The sequence below is a fragment of the Astyanax mexicanus genome, chromosome 5 (genome assembly GCF_023375975.1).
Source record: "Astyanax mexicanus isolate ESR-SI-001 chromosome 5, AstMex3_surface, whole genome shotgun sequence".
In the NCBI taxonomy this organism is placed as follows: Eukaryota; Metazoa; Chordata; class Actinopteri; order Characiformes; family Acestrorhamphidae; genus Astyanax; species Astyanax mexicanus.
In genome coordinates, this window is record NC_064412.1 from 42,028,801 (window position 1) to 42,047,644 (window position 18,844).

General features: G+C 38.7%; 1 protein-coding gene across 1 annotated transcript; it reads right to left on the reverse strand.

Moving 5' to 3' along the window:
• Positions 1-251: 251 nt before the first annotated feature.
• chpfb (chondroitin polymerizing factor b) lies at positions 252-18,037 on the reverse strand. Its single transcript, XM_007234566.4, has 4 exons — positions 17,524-18,037; positions 11,009-11,576; positions 3,092-3,283; positions 252-2,686 (listed from the first exon to the last, which is right to left on the reverse strand). The coding sequence occupies exons 1-4, from the start codon at positions 17,997-17,999 to the stop codon at positions 1,424-1,426; spliced, it is 2,499 nt and encodes an 832-aa protein (XP_007234628.3). The 5' UTR covers positions 18,000-18,037; the 3' UTR covers positions 252-1,423.
• Positions 18,038-18,844: the final 807 nt, after the last annotated feature.

The following is an 18,844-nucleotide window of genomic DNA, read 5'->3' on the forward strand; positions in this document are numbered from 1 at the left end:
CAGTAACGCTGATGTTTAAAAACTCCAGCAGCTCTGCTGTGTCTGATCCACAGTTCACCAGCACAACACACACTAACACACCACCACCATACCACATTTACTGCAGTGCAGAGAATGACCCACTACTCAAATAATCCTGAAATCATGAAGAGGTGGGTGGTATGGCCTGGAAATGATATCAATATTTCACAATAGGTTTGCGTTATGATGTATATTCTTGGCGATATGAAAAAACATTGGAAAAAAAAAAATTCAAGATGAATATTACAATTTATTTGGTCATACGATTACATGCCAGATTGTAACATTTTAACATTTTAGAAGTACTAATAATACACTTCATGAATCCAGGAAGAAAAATAAATGATACCAGACAGATATAATCTGTCTTTCATGGATATTAACTGGGAAATTAAAACAGTGTCATTTTTCTTTTTTGCTAAAAAATTCCAGGGTATTTTTGCGGTAACAATATTAAAAACGTGATGCCATTATTGTCTGCAATATGTATGGTGGCACAAACCTGGTCCTGACCAGTGAAAAACAGTGTGAAAGTAGAATAAAGTTCACAGAGGGACAGAAGGACTATAGTCTACAATTATAGAACTACAAAAGTGTCATAAATGATCAGTGAATCTGATGAAGTGAACAGAAAATGTAAAACAAAACAAAACCAAAAAAATGAGGTGCACTGGACTGTGTAGATACTGCACTACATAATAGGATTAATCTCATTCAGCATCAGTATGTCTGTACTACAGATGTGTCCAACTCGAGGCACTCGAAGTACATAGGTATACATTCAGTTCTTGTAAAGCACTTTGATGTGTTCGCTGCCTTTTTGTTAAAGCCAAGTAAGTGAGGTTTGCACACACGTACGCACACACACACAAATTGACAAAAAAATGAGAAATTTAGAGTACTCTCAAAAACAGTTGTTGCAGATTCTTAGATTCTTTACACATCATTAAATACATTGCACCATTAAGCAGTAAAGGAGGAAAATGTAATGTCTGAAAGGCACACAGGCTATACTCCACTGGATGCTTCCCAACATCAAGCACAGCTAGCATGAACAGGAAGTGTGGGCGTAAGACAGGAATACATTTAGAATGTGGGTGGATTGACTGGAGAAACACTGGAATTATGGAAATTCCTGGAACCCAGTACTTCAACCCTTTATGAGGTCTCTAGTTGTGCTGTAAACATTTTTATTTCCTCCACGATTCCTCTTGCCACCACTGTCACAGGGTGACCAGGCAAACCATGAAGTTCCTGCAGTTCCACTAGAACTCCCCAGAAATGTTCCTTTCCACACAACTTCAAACTCCAGCAGTCCCAAACAAAATCAGGAAATTTAGAGATCTTCGCTAGCCAAGAGCCAGTCCCCAATTCCCTGTTTTGTGAAGTCTTGCACTTAAGTTCAAGTGTTGTTGCTTTGCTCTTGTTCAAACATCAGCATGGCTAGCTGGGACCGAGAGCCTATGCCCTCATGGGTGCTCTGGAGGCAGCGGTGGAACATGTCTTCGCTAAGCTGTGGATCGCAGGTCCTGTTGCGGTATGCCTGGCGCAGGGCCGGTTCCACCGCGCGGAAGACATGCAGGCTCGAGTACTGCACGAAAACATCAAACATGTCCAGGCTCTCCAGTAGTTCATCATTGTCCTGCGCATCAGCAGTCATCCGAGTGCGAGCTGCCATGTAGTCAGCATTGTAGAAGCACGCTTCTTCAAAAGCGTAGCGATCAAAATGTCCTGCTTCACGCAACAGGTCTGGGGTAGCTGGGGCAGATCCATCTGGGTAGGCTATGCGAGGGTCAAAGTCCTGGAAATGGATTGGGAAAAAGACCTGCCAGCCACTGATTGCATTCATCCGGCATCGGTTTAGGAACTCAGAGTTGATGACAGTGTCAGCAGTAGCAACGAGGAAAAGAGTATCCACGGGGTGTTTTCTGGAGACGATGTCCATAACACGCAAGAAGCCTGGGTTCTCGGTCTTCACGCTGATCCACGGTATCTTCACATTGGGGTAGTGGTGTTCAACAGCAGCTACCTTAGCCTTTACCTCTGCAAACACATCACTGGAGCCCACTTTCTGTGCCTCTGCAGGCTCGTATAAGAAGAGGAATGTAAGGACGACATTCTCGCCCAGCTCAAACAGGTTGGAGGCACACAGGTCCAGAAAACGCAGCGCTATGGGACGATTAGGGCTAGTCAAAGGAAGGACCACATGTACTCGGGTGGCCTCTGTCACGTAGGGCATGGGGATGATCTCCACCTGGCTAAGGGGCCGCACTAGGTGGACGCGATGCTCGATGGCTTGCCCGTGGCCTGACTCAGTCGTGGCCTGAAGCTGCAAGTCCAGAGTGTACTCCATGCCTCTTGTTGGATCAAAGCGCCGATAGCCGTTGATTAGCCGTGGAGCACTGAGTTGTAGCACGGGCGAGTACTTCTTGTTAAGCTCTGCTAGAGCCATCTGGATGACGCTATTTACATCCTCGTGGTCTGCTCCATTTATTTGGCACTTTGGGGCCCCATCGGCACAGGAGAACATCTGCTCCTCTGTGAAGTAGTCCCAGCGAAGAACCTCAAATCGACTCTTGGGCTGAAATGGAGGTGGAATGCCAATGGGCCAGGCAGCACTCCTGTTCCCGTCCACTGCCACGTGGCTTATATTCTTTATCTCCGCCTGGGACAAACACAAACCTCTAATAATTATCAGAGTAACCATGTTGAAATTAAGACATTAGTGATCTTTCAATTTTTAACTGTTAGAACTTGGAAATAATTTAATTGAACTGAACAAACAAACATTCAAATGGGGTTTTGATTAAGGGTCAAACAGCCAAGAACTGAGAACAGACAGCTGGAAATAGCCACCTACTAAACAAAGGGTATTTAATTTTGGTTGTTGAGGTCCAGTTTGGAAACTTTATTGGTCACAATTAGCTCAACAATAACTTGGCAAGTTTAACAGATGTGCTAGAGCATGAACATTTTGTGACGGACATCAGATCCAGAACCACCTCCAGAACCAAAATTAAAAGACACTTATCCTTTACTTTCTGTTTGTGCAAAGGCCAAAATTTCTCACCTGAAGCTTCTTGATCTCCTCATATGTTTTCTGTAGTTCTCTCTTGGTGAAGTATCGGTGTAAATGATACATCTGCTCTGGGCTGCTCACTGGATGGACAGAAAGAGCATCCTGGAAGTGATGGTTCTCCTCCACACTCATTGTTTTCCACTCCATGTCCTTCTCAATCTCAAAGTAATTATAATGAAGCCCCTGCAAAAAAAAAAAGAAACACATATAGGCAGACAAATTATAGAACAAAATGGTGATAATCAGCTTTAAAAAGCTTTTCTTTGAAGGTACTAAGTAACCATTCAGGTTGCTCAAACTTTTTTGTCCTTTTCCTTCTTTGTTACATTTAAACTGTAAAACAGACAAAATTAAGTCATTTTTAACTTTATTCCTTTGGGAGGTTTGGTAATAGTAGCAAGAAATTTTAAGCAGGAGTACCCAAACTTTTGCATGCCACTGTAACTTGGTCCAATGCTTAATCCCTTAACTCCTAAAATAAAATACAAATCGCCCTAAAAAACTCAATCACTACTTACTATACTTTCCTATAGCCTCTAGACCCATCACAATCATTTCATTATTGACTTATCGTACAATATATTTCCTCAGTTATATTTGCTGACCGTGATGCTGCCTACTAATAATGAACATGAATGAGGTGAAAGCTAATTTGCAAAACAAACCAAAAGAAAATTATGTAAATGTTTTTTTACATTCCAATAACAAATGGCCAATATTAATGGCATTATTATTAGTGTTTACAATTGACTTTGTTTGCAATAAAAGAGGTCAAACGTTTCCTATGGTTTTTCACCAGGTTTGCTCACACTGCAGCAGGGATTTTGGCCCATTCCTCCACACAGATCTTCTCCAGATCAGCCAGGTTTTTGAGCTCCTTTAAAAGATTTTCTATAGGGTTTAGGTCTGGAGATTGGCTAGGCCAATCCAGAACCTTCATATACTTCATATGGAGCCACTCCTTGGTTATGCAGGTTATGCTTTGGGTCTTTGTCATGTTGGAAGACCCAGCCACGACCCATCTTTAATGCTTTAACTGAGGGAAGGAGATTATTCCCCAAAATCTCGCAATATGTGGCCCCGGTCATCCTCTCTTTAATACAGTGCAGTTGTGCTGTCCCATGTGTTGGTTCAAATACTGATTTGCAACAGTAACACATAAATACATTTTTTAAAAATCATACATTGTGATTTCCATTTTTCTTTTTTTGATTATGTCTCTCATAGTGGACATGCACCTAAAATGAAAATCTAGACTCCTCCATAAGTTCTAAGGGCAGGGAGCCCACAAGTAAGTCCTCAATGAATGGGGGTGAATTGAGCTAAACTGTTAAAAACTCAAAGTAAAAATAGTAATTAACTAGTTTTCTGTAATATTCCTTTAATTTTAGACAGTAGATTTAGGCAGAAGTGTTCTGCTAAACAAGCATAGAAAACTTTTGCATTTTTCTAAGGTAAACGATTTTTGGACAACAGAGATGCTAGCAGTACTGCTACTGTGAGCGGACTAGTTGGTGAGCTGGTGCTGGAGTTCATCATGTACAAGGTACATTTTATATTGTGCTGTGTTGAGGGAAATGAGACATCTGATTCCATTTATTTTGGACTCTTTTTGAACTTTTCTACTCATTCAAAGAAGATATTCATAAATATTCTTAAATATTCTTTATATTCTTAAATATTCTTAAATATTCTTTATATTTTCTTTAGAAATGATCTGAACAGGCTTTGTAAATAAAACAGCAAATTACGTCCAGGATTATTTTAATAATATTCTGTGAATACAGATACTGCTTTAAAGTTGACAGCACTAATTATTATGCTTTATATCATTCATAATATAATAGTTAATATAATTCAATTTATAATGTAATATTAATACATTTTATTTATTTTGAATTTTTTTGTATGCATGAAATGCTGTAAAAAGAAAAAACATTAACTAATTTTAGGACAAAAAAAACTGTTCTGTTATTGTGACAGCCTTTTTTCTTGCATATAATATTTTGGTCCATTTATTATAAAATGTTCAGCCAACAAAAAGGCAGCTGGAATGGTGTTAAACCATAACAAAAAGACATATATATATATATATATTTTTTTTTTTACGACTACACCAATCTGTTAAATTACAGGTCTTTAAGACCCAACAGACCCCGTTTCACTGTTGGTTTATGGTCGCTCTAGGCCAGTAAACCGCCATTTAAACGTCTCATCCTAATCACCCTAATTAACTTAATGACTCTCGGCAGGCCGGAGAGCAGGAAGTCCGTAGCTCTGGGCAGACTCTCACCGGGAGCCGGGCGCTCAGGTACGCTAATCCGGCTCACAAGCTCAGTTTCAGATCCAAAACCTCTGCAAGGGATCAGAAACCAAAAACATGGCGGGGAATGTGTTCGGTTCACTGCGACTGCTCTGACAGCGAAACCCATTACGATCTGTTTGGGGTATGATATGTTTCGACTCTAATGAGACTGACAGCTTACGTCTCTGCCAACCAAAACCAGCATGTTCACATTGGATTAAATTACAATACACAAGATGTTTCGTATTTTTGCACACAGACAAAATGCATTAGTAGGGGCAGATTCTTAAAAACGTCATTTAAAAACTATGATTACTTAAATGCAGTGATTTTTATTAAAAAAATGCTGTACTTCATCCAGTTAAACAGCATTATTAAACTTTCTGTGAAGAAATGTGCCATTTCTCAGTGTGTTTAAGCACAAAATTAGACCTGTACCAATAATTAAGTTGTCTACTTATCGTACCATAACTGAACATGACTGAACTTTGCCAAACTCAATGCTGTTGTTTTTATTTGCATATAAATGAACAGGACTTTTAACCAGGCACAATGTTCTGTTCTCCCATCTGCTCTGAGGACAATTCTGGGACAATTGCTACACTAAAAAAAAAAAAGCCCATCGTGTTTTTTTTTTTTGTTTTTTTTTTAAGATATCCACATTGTTTTAACTCCAGGTTAGTAACACCAAATCAACCATCTAGATGCCATTGCAACCACCCGAGATATTTCTACAACTGAACAGCAAGCACCTAGCAACACCATAGCAACCCTCTATAAACCACTGAGGATGCCATAGAAGCTTCCTAGCTACACCTAACACCAGAAACACATTTGTAACTACTAAACAAGTACCTAAGAACCTTAAAGCAACACCCTGGTATAACATGGAAATTTAGCAAAACTGGTTTCCTCCTAGTAATTACAAAGCAACAGCCTGGAGGTAGGGACCACATAAACTCAACAAACATTCTACCCCTCCTTAGAGAAAAAGAAAAAGGATGAATTAGTAATGTTCTTCAAATATGGAGTATAAAAAAATAGATGTTTAAATGGGTAAACAGTTCCCTTTGAAACCTTTAATTTACCTTATTCAAGTGAAATTTTAGATGCAGATTGTGCTGTTTAGAACACAGTTGTTCTAGCCCCATGCCTAAAGAGTAGAGCTGCTGAAACACTTAGAAGACCCAGCACACACAACCCTGCCAATCCCATTTAATTCACCTCACAGTAAACCCTACATAACACACATTCAGCACAACAAACCATGTGACACATTCTGTCCACACAACTTTGTGACTTAATATGGGGCGTTTTGCAATCCCACGACTGGGTCAATATCAGTATAATGTGTCTATTGTGGAGGATAACCACACCCCTTTAAAAAACAAACTAACCGTTGACATCAGTGACGTCATAAACTTCACACTGTTCTATTTTCAAGGGTCTGAAGACACTTGCTGCAAGTTAAGCAATAGGCGTGGGTTAAAAAAAATGATTCTTTAATTTGAAATGATTTTCACTTAACAGATCTGATTTCAAATGATATAAATTAAAGATTGACCTTCCACTCGACCAATATACAAGCTCACTCTCTCTGCCTGGTTCTACACACTGGCTTCAGTTTCAGAGCCGGGTTAATAAAAAAACAAAAATGTATATCACAGTATTTTGCAAGATTCTGACGGTTTCACAGTATATCACTGTATTTTTATTTATTATTTTTATTTTTTGCACGACTGGGCTTAAATATAGGTTTATGACATATAATATAAAACACTAAGGCTTTAAATTAGTATTGGTTTTACTTTGTTCCAAAAATGTACACAAAATATGAAGAAATCAGACCTCATTATCAGAAAAACAGCTGAAGAATATAAACAATAGACCTTAGAAAAATACGCCAATAACTTTAACACGGCTTCCATTACAAAACAAAATATTTTAAATAGTTCCATAAACACTATAAATGGACCTAAAATACTCAATGTTTAAGTATTCAAAAGAGATGTTTCTCAATTGTTATATTGCACAACATTTTACAAAATATTTTTTGAAGCCATTAGAGGCATTACAGTATTTAGGCTGCTGTTTATCACTTTATCACAGTTCCCTTGGTTCTCCAGTTAAAAAATACATTCGGTTCAATGTGCATTAATATTATCCTTTAAGTTACAGTTTTAATATAGATAAACAAGGCTATAGTTGCACATATTGCAAGAAGCAGCAGCAGAAGCTCCAGAAGTTCTGTTCTCATGTTTCTCCAGGCAGGATAGAGTGCTGGTTACCTAGCGAGCTCTACTGTGCTTCTTTGGAGGTGCTGTTCTACACAGCACGCTGCAGCGCCTCTAGTGGTATGGCAGTATGTGAAAAATGCATACCGGGTCTAAATTTCCCTCCAGTATAGAGTATAAACCGGTATACCACCCAGCACTAGACTAAATGAGACACTGGATAAATGCTGTGTCTGCACAACTGATTTGTGATGAACTAGTCAAACTTTCACTAAACTGTAATACACTTCTTGATTAATGATTTTATACATTTTCATTTATTGATTCATTTATTTTCTTACACATTTAAATATAATTTTATGTAGAATTTCTTTTTAATAGAGATATGTAGAATTCGTTTTTAAAGTTTCTCTTTATAATTGATCTAGTGTCTTTGAAGGCGAATTTAAGAAGACTGAGAAAATGCCCTTGGACTGACCAATAATTTTAATAATGGTAGGTTGTTTGTTCCTGGTACAATTACAACCTTAGTTATCTGAAAATCTCTTTTCATATCCGAACAAAACCTGTAATTGAAGCTAAAATGTCCCTAAATGAATTGATACCAAACTATATCGGTTCAGGAAATCAGTGTCAATAACCAGCCCAATTCAGCAATTATATAATTATGTTAATTCCACTTAAAATGTCTTATATTGTCTACATATTTATCTGAAATAAAGCTTAGGCTACTACTATCACAGTTGTAGTAAATAATTACAGTAATGAAAAATAATTTTACTAAACCTAAAGGTATCTTTAAAACAATCACTATAAACTAGGGGTGTGACGAGACACTAATATCACGAGACGAGACGAGACACGATATTGGGGTCACGAGAACAAGACGAGACGAGATTTAAAAATAAACTTTTAAAGAAAACATCAAAAATGAAAAATGGCTTAAACTATTTTTATATTTTTTAACTAGTTTTATTTGACGGAATCATATAACGCACACTTAACAGACTGGTTTCTATCACACATTGATTCTAAAAGAAAAAGAAATAAGAATAAAAAATAAAAATAAAACTTTTCTAGGTCTTATATAGTGCAAACAATAAGTGCAAACCACAACCAGTCATATTAAGCCTATGCTTGAAGTGCAAACAGAGACAGAACATTAAATACAGTACAGAGCTAAGGGATTAGTACAACTGCCTATGAAACAGTCACGTGTAGGATCTATTTACAGTATTTATATATGGTTTATGTCTTGTTGGTCACTCTGTTACCGTTTATTGTTTCCTCTGGAGCCAAAATGCATCCAGACATACAACTTAAAAAGTAGCAGAAGCAGCTTCTATGCAAATGCCTGAATTTTCCTCTTCTGCTTTAAGCTGCTCTCACTGCTCAGCCAGCACGTTCTATAGCTATAGCTACTGGGTTGCCAGATCCCACTTAAAAAGTCCACACTTAACTGATTTTTTTTCCCCCCCGCGAGACAGGTTTAAGCCTGACAAGAAATATCGTCACGATATCTCGCGATATCTCGTGCCACGAGATCTCATCACACCCCTACTATAAACAATTCAAAACGTCTGCAACTCTAGATCAATCATGTCTTAAACTGTCCACCTTGTCATTGTCCACCCTGTCATGCAGCTTGTCATTTGATAACAGCTCAGACAAATGCATTACAGCAAAAAAAAAAAGTGATTAAGCAGGACAGTATGATTTGTGTAGCCTGAAGTCTTATTAAAATTAAAGAATTAAAATCCTTATGTTATTTTTCTAAGGGCCAAAAGACATTCTGATAACCCTATGACTACGTGCTAGTGAGTGCATCGTTATCAGAAACTGGGACTGAAGCCCTGAACATGGTGCACGTAGATGATCCAGATCACGTATCACTCTTCACCCCCCTGCATCTCCACACGGAACAGGGCACCCTCTCATAGAAGGCACAGACTCCTGGGTAATGTGGTTTCCTGCTGACACCCGGGAGCTTGGGCTGAAAAATGAAGTCACTTGTGACCAACATAAACACGGCCCTCTCGATGAAACCATGCGGGTGAACAGTCTGCTGTATCTACACTGAGCTGCTGCTGCTGGAACTGGATGATCTATGTCAGATCAGCAGTTACACACTCTAACCCCTACTCGTCCAACTCACGTCTTTGTGATGCTATCTTATTCATGGCTAATTTGAGTCTCATGATCAGAATGAACTGTAAGGACATCAGTAATTGGTTTGACCAGAGAAGGAACTAAACAAACAGGACATGCACAGATTTTGTGCATGTTTATTTTTAAGTTGTGTAAGTCTTTACTAAGTCCTTATTTAACACTATTTAGTTTGGTTTAATTTGTCATAGGAGTGCTATTTTAATCCTGAATTTATTTCAGCAGTAGGACTGGGTATTGAAATACAAAACCAAAAAGGTACCAACCAAAATGTCTTTAAAAAACTGAGGTAAAACTAAAAGGTTTGGGGGAAAAATGGTTCTATTATCTGTTTTTTCTTTTTCTTTGTTTTTTCCTCTGTCACTGTGCTGACTAGTCTGTCAGGCCTAAACCACTATCCATTATTATTACTGCCACCCTCCCGTACATACAGGGAACTTTCAGCATTTAAAAAATGTATCATTTTTTTTATTTTAATTGATCATTTTAAATAATTTAAGTGATTTAATTATATTAAATCCATCATCATTTTAAATACAACAAATATATTGCAGATTATTTTATTTACATTTAAATATCCATTGGAAATCGCTTAGGAAATATGTGCACTGTTTGACATTTACACTGCTGATTTGTTTTTGTTTATTTGTTTCAAATAAATATAAATGTCTTAAATCTATAGTTTCTATTAATATATTGAGCAACCAATAGGATTTATGACAGTGTAAGGAAGCACAAGCTAATAATGCAAAATATAGTTTATTCACTGTCATCAAAATTATAGAATTTTATGTGAATTAAAGGATTTGTACTCTTTTGTGATTTACTGTAAAAAGTATAGTTTTGGTATTGCTGTCAGTATCAATTAAAAAATATATATTTTAAAGATACCCTGCCCTATTTAGTAGTGCTATTCTAGAGACACATTTATTTAACTATCTGGTAAACTCTAACAATCATTTATTTAGTTGTGCAATTGTAGTCATAAATATACCCAAGTTTACTTACCAGTTTCATGTAGCTAGCTAACTTGGAATTTACACAGAGATAGGCAGTCAGTTGATAAACAAACAAATGCTAAAGATATGTTAGCTCAGCTAATGTAATTATTGTAAATGTAAATATTGTATCTGTAATCCAGTTTGGTTTAAACACTGCAATATGATTAGATGCATTACTACCACTAATCAAGCCCCATCTTACCTCATGTTCCTCCACACAGCTGGTGCCAGCGTAATCAATGATGCAGCGTCCAAGCCACTCGTCAGTCCTGACACTCACAATATCGGTCCGGCACTGCTCCAGGAAAGGCTGGAGCTTCAGCAGCAAGGCCCTGGACAGGAGAAACCCAAACCTGCCCTGGCAGTACCGTCCCTGGGCTTCACCTCCGATGAACTCCCCCGGGCGGCCCAAATACAGCCGGTGGTCAATGCTCATGTGGCCCACCAGCGTCTTCAATCTATCAGGTTGGGTGTAGGTGTCATCCTGGAGAAAGTAGAACCAGTCGTACTCAGTAACGTGATGCTCCAAAAGGTAGCGCAGCGTCTGAAACATGCTCGGCACCGGACGCTCTTCGCCGTGGGCGACAACGAACATTCCGTGCGGGACCTTGCGGTTGCGCGTGCCGGTGAAGAAGATGATTCGACCATCCAGGTGGTGGTTCAGAGTGCGGTTGGCGGCCACCGCCAGTGTGTTCAAGCTGTTCTTGGAGGTCATGACTGCCACAAAGAGACGCTCTCGGATGCCCAGCTCCGTGCTGGCATACTTGGCCCTGAAGTGAGACAAAGAAAATTAGACGGTATATGATGAAAAACACTGCTTGATTTGTGTCAGAAATCATCTGAAGCAGTAACTTTAGAGAAGAGGACAGAAAAAAAAACAGATGACAAAAACAGGGTTTTCATCATTGAGAAATTTTTAAAAAGTTTGACGTACTTTGAAAGCACTATATTTATAAATCTTCCATATCTTTCTTCACAACACAGTTCATATATGGAAACTGTATGAGTGCCACATGAATGGGGCATTCCTTTTTTTTTAAGTTATGTAGGAATTAAACATTCCTTGATCTGCAGTGTTACCTGTGCAGCGAAAATATGTCATACAAGGCATTATCACCCACAGTGGACAGAGCTGTGAGTGGTAATAATAGTGACCAGTGGAGTCTGGCTGGAATTTGTGATCTGGCAGAAATCACATCTACATTCATTGCATAGACTGTGTATAGCTGGACAGAGCATTGTCTCTCAAAAGTGAAGCCACCACAGGTTGGGCGCCCCCTGCTGTTCGGTTGCAGAAAGCTGTGTAACCCCACCCATCCCCATAGGTTTCAATGGCAAAACAGACAACTTTCAATCACGTTTTTGTTCCAATATACTGTAATTCTACCTTCATTATTTACATGCAAGAGCTAGTGTAACCTCTGCTTATACTGTACAATTTTTATATCCCCACAGAATTCATGTTTTAAAACATTATTCGGCTCTATTAAAAAAGGTGTGGTTATTGTAAAAGGGCTGGTTATGGGCGGGACCAATAACAGACCGTCAGCTCCGCTCCGCTCTGCAGCCTGTGACCTCGAGGCAGCCCTCAGGGGCGAGGTTATTTAAATGAGTAGGCTGCTCTCTACAGTCTTTCACCCTCCTCTGGTCTCTACTGTGCAGACTCGGGTATCAGCATCGCCAAAAGATCGCCGGAAGATTTTGGCTTCATTTTCATTGAATGAATGGGAACGGCGATGCGGCGTCCATCTTTGATTCATTGCAAGAGACCCCACACACATATTCTACAGGTCACTTATGGTTTTTCAGCTTCCATGGAATATAGCAAAAGTCTTGGGACGCAATACTAGTTCCTGTTCTATGACTTTTGGAATAATCAGTGCATTAAAGTGTAAAAGTAAAAAAAACAAACAAACAAAAAAAACGAAGGAATGAAGATGAAGTTAAAGTTGGCCATATAAAAAATATGACTAAATAGAAAACAATTCAGTGTAAAGTGGCCTAAAATTTAATACAATTGAAAAGCCTATAGCAACCAGGATGAATCAGAATTCTCTCTCAGTGTAAAAGGAAGTTAGTATTTTCAAATACCTGTTATTACAAAGAAATTCATCATCTTTAAGAACACTGACTCGCACATTAAGAAGAAGTTTATCATGTATCGACACCTTCCACCAACAGTCTTCTCAATCTATGTCTTTGTTTCTCAGCCTTCCTTATATGAGTCACAACATCTAGCAAACCAACTCCACCTCAAAGCTCAAAGATTGCTCACATAGTTTCTTAAAGATGCACCTCCCCATCTCTTCCACCGCGTCCGATCTAGCTCAAAATGATTGTTTAATCTAACCGACTTGTTCCAGAGCCCAATATTTAGACCACAGGTCGGAGGTTTCAGCTGCTAAACCCCTGAGCTGTGACTGACAGCAGGCTTAATGTGACCCAATGACACCATTAGAATGCCGGTGCGTGAGAGAAACGAGGATAAGGATCATGAGGCGGTCTGCTACTGGGACTGGCTCCCCTGACCGACCAGTGCTGACTATATCCCTGCACACAGAAAACTAAAACACTGTGGACATTGAAGTATAAAGAAGTTTATGCTTCTGTGTTAAATATACTAAATATATTATATATCCTAACACACACAAAAAAGGATAAATATAACACCTGTTTTAGCTTTACTTCACTGGCTGCCTGTGTCGTTCAGAATTGATTTAAAAAATCTTTTACTGGTTTATAAACCTTTTAATAGGTTAGCACCTACATACATCTCAGACTGTCTGACAGAATATGTTCCAAATCGTGCATTAAGATCATCAGGAGCTGCTTTACTGAATATTCCCAGGATAAGGCACAAAAAAGCAGCTTTCTGTTTTTATGCTCTGGATCTGGAATTCTTCACCAATTAATATTCATCAGGCATCAAGTTTTATTAACTTAAAAAAAATAAACAGCTAAAAACATTATTTTTAGTTTAGCTTTCTATTAGTTTAGCTTTCTAAAAACATTATTTTTAGTTTAGCTTTCTATTGACTGTTCTTATTTTTATTCTTATGTTTATTTTACTATATATTTTTCTTTTTTTAATGTTTTATTCAATGTTTTCATTAAACCTTTACTTTTTATTTGCTTTAAATTACTTATCATTTTTATCATTTTTCCGTTTTATTTAATTTCATTGTAAATTACTTGCAGCTGCATTTTTATGTATGAAAGGGGCTATATAAATAAAGTTCATTATACAATAACATCTTACTCTACAGTAATATACTTTAACAGTGACGGTAGGGCTGGATGAGATCACTAAAAGATGACTATGCTTAAGAGAAATAATGATACTGTACAATGCCTCAGTAAACTACACTAGATTATATTGTTTGAGATGGTGACAAAGTTGTGTTGCTACTTAATTAACATTGTATCTACGACATAGTTTACACCACCATACATCAGTAATTAATCCATCTTATAAAACAGTTATCCATTATGTCTAATCTGCTATTGCAGATCATGTTCATGAAAATAACTTTATATATAATAACTTATATATAAAGTAAAATTACTTTTTTTTTTCTTTTTTGTTTGATACTTTTGTTTAAAATATTCAAAATCTAAACCTCAAAAATTGTTTTTAAGCATTTTAAGCAGGGCTGGTATATTTCATTATTACAGAGCACAGAGAACATATTTTAGCTATTAATGTTAAAACATGTCTTGGGAATATAGTTACTCTTTAAGACATATTTGAGTAGCCTGGAATATTCTGGGGAAAAAAAACAACTTTTGGCATGTGGGAATTAATCTATAATTGGTCTAAGGTTGTAAGAGATTCAGTATTTACAGAAGCTGTCACTGACTGATGTTCATTACAGGATGCTGTCGTCAGTTCACTGCATTCTAGCCGAGCAGAAACAGCAGAACACTCTAGGTTACATCAGTGTGTGATGTACACCACAGGTGGTGACTTTATACTGCTTATATCCATGTTAGAATTGTAGTCACACTGCATATAGCAAAAATCTGTGTTATGAAGCACACTGTACTGGCCTGGTGGGATGTGTGCGTGTGGGGTATCAAACACTGAATGTGAATTTCTGCCAGAGTCGCCCGTCTTCTCACACAGATTAAATTGTGCCAGATGTCACTGGCCATGATCATTAACATTCCTCGCACTATCCGCTGTGGGTGGTAATACATTCTATGATGTGTATTTCTGGTCCACAAGACCAGAAGACCAGTGTGAGTCGAGGAATGTTAACACCCACACAACCTCTAAAATGGAATGTCCCATCCATTTACTCCCAATAGCAGATTTCCAACTTCTATAATTCACCTGGCCTTGCCATGAGCACACTGGTCAGTCATTAACTTCACACACAAGACAACACCTCACATCGTATACTGGCGTGAGTGTTCCTAATCCATGGTCTTATTGTGTAGCTTTTGAATTAATACTACAACTACAACATATCATTATATTCATCAGAGTGAATGTATTTAATAACATGAAAAATGGATTTGTAACAATCTTATGTAACTTGAGATCAGGTTTAGTTTAAAAAAATGTTAAAAGCTTTAGTTAGATTGCATTCACTACTAGAGCTGGGCAATATATCAAATATAAATATATTTAAACTATTTTTGACCAAAAAAAATACCATTAGAAAATATAGTCTAGGACTAGGGCTTAAACTAGGTCTGTAAAACTGACTTTTGTATCTTGTATTGATGATGGTAGATTTGAACCTCTGCCCAATGTCTACTCCAGCACATCCCAAAAATTCTTAATGGGGTTCAGATCTGGACTCTGGTGAACAATCCATGTGTGAAAATGATGATCTCACAATAATTCTTTCACATAACATTGCTAAACCTAGACAGGCTTGTACAGTAGGCACTAGGCATTCCGCCGCCTCTCTTCTTACCCTGATGTCCAAACACTCTTGAACAGGATAAAGCTTGATTCCTCAGACCATAGGACCTTTGCTCCCCATTGTTTTCCAGCAAACTGAAATCATTTTAGTTGTTTTGTGGGTATGGAAATACTCTTACTATCACTATTAATCATATTCCTGAGTTATATTGTTGTTTTTCAATTATTTAAATTCACCAAACATTTAAGACGTTGCAATTTCTTTTCCAACCACATTCTTTCCTGATGTTCCCTTTTGTCCTTCCACTTTTTAATAAAATATTTGGACAGTTCTTAACCTGATTTTAGTAGTTTTTGTTTTCTCCTTAGATTTGTTCTGTTTGATTCATGCCAATAATTTGGACCTTCTGAAATTGATTAACATCTTTTCCACGACCACAGGATTTGTCTTTCACATAATTGTTTAACAAATGAGAAGCTACTCACTGCATCGGTTACGGTTAAATAACTAGTTGCCAGCTGAAACATAACCCATGCAGTAATTATCCAATGGGAAGCTCTTACACATTTGCACATTTGTTAAATCCAGGTGGGGAACCAGGCAGTATATTTTTATACTATGTACTTTTAAAATTTTGTATGTTTATAAATGTTATTAGAGCTGGGTATTGAAATTTGGTCCTAACAAGGGACAGGCTGAAATGTCTCAGGAATATTCTGTGCCTATTTCTGATACTGTAAAAGATAAGTGTACGACTGCACCAAACGCGACTGTGCTTTGGCACACAAAAGCGGAGAGCACACACAAAGAAGCGCAGATCATTCAAATTGTTCACAAAGCCACTGTGCTGAAATCTTTTAAGCGGTTGTACTGTCTCTCTGTCGATCTCTCTTATTCGCTGTGTCTTTCGCCCACTTGCTCACTCTTCCTCTCTTTTCTGAGATATTATAATACAGTGAAAAATGATCTACTCTGCATGACCTAAACCACACTAAACTATTATTACTGTCCCCTCACAGTAATACAGGGAAATACAAGCATTTATAAAATAATCATATTTTATTAAGTGATTAACTCAACTACAATAAATATAATTTAATTTTGTCGATCTAAAGCGTACATTTCTTGAAAAGAACTCTTAAAAACTGAAATGCATCCAGTACTTAATTAAGGAAAAAAATACTTGAAGCTGTTAAAGTAATGCTGCTGTTTTTGTTCTTAATAAAGCGCCACAAACAGGCTCACTGTTTGTTTATTCCAACATGTTTCAAAAAGATGGAGCCTATCATGATGACAGTATGAGAATGATATTACTCATGTGAGCTGTTCCACAGTGTGTAAATTCCTCAGTGTTCTCGATGTATACTAAAGGTAGTTTGCGCCTAGGTTTTCACTCACCTGTACTTATGTGATGTAAATTGCATTGACTTGATTTGGCAGTTTAAATAAAGGCTGTTGTTTAATAACAAAGTAAATTCGGTGAAGTGTCCCTTTAAACCACAACAACGGAAATGTGGAGTTTGTTGTTGAGAGAGAGACAGTTAGAGAGAGAGAGATAAGGAGAGAGAGACAGTTAGAGAGAGAGAGAGAGAGAGAGAGAAAGATAAGGAGAGAGAGACAGTTAGAGAGAGAGAGATAAGGAGAGAGAGAGACAGTTAGAGAGAGACAGAGAGAGAGAGAGAGAGAGAGAAAGATAAGGAGAGAGAGACAGAAAAAGAGAGAGAGGGGGACAGACAGTGAGAGACAGAGAGACAGAAAGAGAGACAGAGAGGGGCGGGTATAAAGATCCGAATAAAGCTCCAGAACTCCGGAGCGGATGAGGTTAAAGTAGTTAACTCACCTGAAAACTTTCTTGGCGGAACTCTGCTGCTGCTGGGCCGGCTTGTTGTACGGGACTATGCGGGGCTGGAAGTCCTCCTCCTCGGCGTCTCCGTGCTCCTGCGTCCCTGTGGATATGGAGCTGGGCTTGCGGGCCCCCTTCAGGCTGCTCCCCGCCTGGCCCAGCAGCAGCAGCATCCCCTCGGTCGCCCCGAACCCGCCGCCTCCTCCGCCGCCGTCGCACGGCTCGTCCACCCACGTGACGCTGAGCAGACTGAGCGTGAAGCCCAGCGAGATGCCCACGATCACCGGCCCCACGGGCCGCACCAGCGCCACCAGCATCGACAGCCTCATGCTTTCGTGAGACGCGCCAGACACGGAGCTCGTTCCCCTGCGCGCGCGACACACCAGCAGCAGCAACAGCAGCTCGAGCTCGGCCCCGCGGCGCTCTGACGTGTCACCACTCGGGACTCCGCCTCCGCCGTGACGCCACGCCATGTGCGCGGGCGTCTGACGGGAGCACGGCCCCGTCCCAAATCAAGCACTGCACACTTTACAGGGCTGTAGGGTAACAGTTACACTTTCTTTCACTGCTTGAAGTGTTGGACACGTGACAGGACTGACTACTTTAATTTATGATATACAAGTTCATAGTTGCTGCACTTTTAAATAAATAAAACATATACAAAATGTTAAAATAAAAATTTTGACTGGAAAGCGTTTACATCAGAACTTGGTCAGTTTCATGTATCTCTTCCAACTGGGAAACATGTTTTACAGATAAAAACGACACCACTAGAATGCAGGTTTTTAACATTTCTACAATTTAGCATGGCCGAGGAGAAACATAAAGAGCAGGACCCCCAAACACCACCACCTCATTACCAGATGCTTCATCACTCCAGAAGCAACACTGTGTGTACCCTGTGTACCCACTATCATAAGCATTATTTTTGTATGTTTTTATGTAAATAGCTTACTTCATATCGTTGTCATTCTGTCTATTGTAGCACATTGGCTTAGTGGTTAGCACGTTCGCCTCCCAGCACTGGGGTCTTGGGTTCAAGTCTCTATCTGGGTGGAGTTTCCATGTTCTCCCTGTGTCTGCGTGGGTTTCCTCCGGGCACTCTGGTTTCCTCTCACAGTTCAAAAACATGGAAATCAGGTAAATTGAATACTCTAAATTGCCCAGAAAATTGAATACACTAAATTGATTTGGTAAATTGGCTGGTGTGTATGTGTAAAGTGTGTGGTATGTTTGTAAGTTTGTGTGTGTGTGTGTAAATGTGTGTATGACTGTGCCCAAATATAGATTGGCACTCTGTCCTGAGTAAATGCTGTAG

Excerpts from the sequence above, each read along its gene's own strand:
- chpfb (XM_007234566.4), bottom strand. The coding sequence starts at position 17,999 with ATGGCGTGGCGTCACGGCGGAGGCGGAGTCCCGAGTGGTGACACGTCA. Across the intron at positions 11,577-17,523 it reads TCCGCCAAGAAAGTTTTCAG|GGCCAAGTATGCCAGCACGG; the intron begins GTGAGTTAACTA and ends GTCTCACTTCAG. Across the intron at positions 3,284-11,008 it reads GCTGTGTGGAGGAACATGAG|GGGCTTCATTATAATTACTT; the intron begins GTAAGATGGGGC and ends TTTTTTTTGCAG.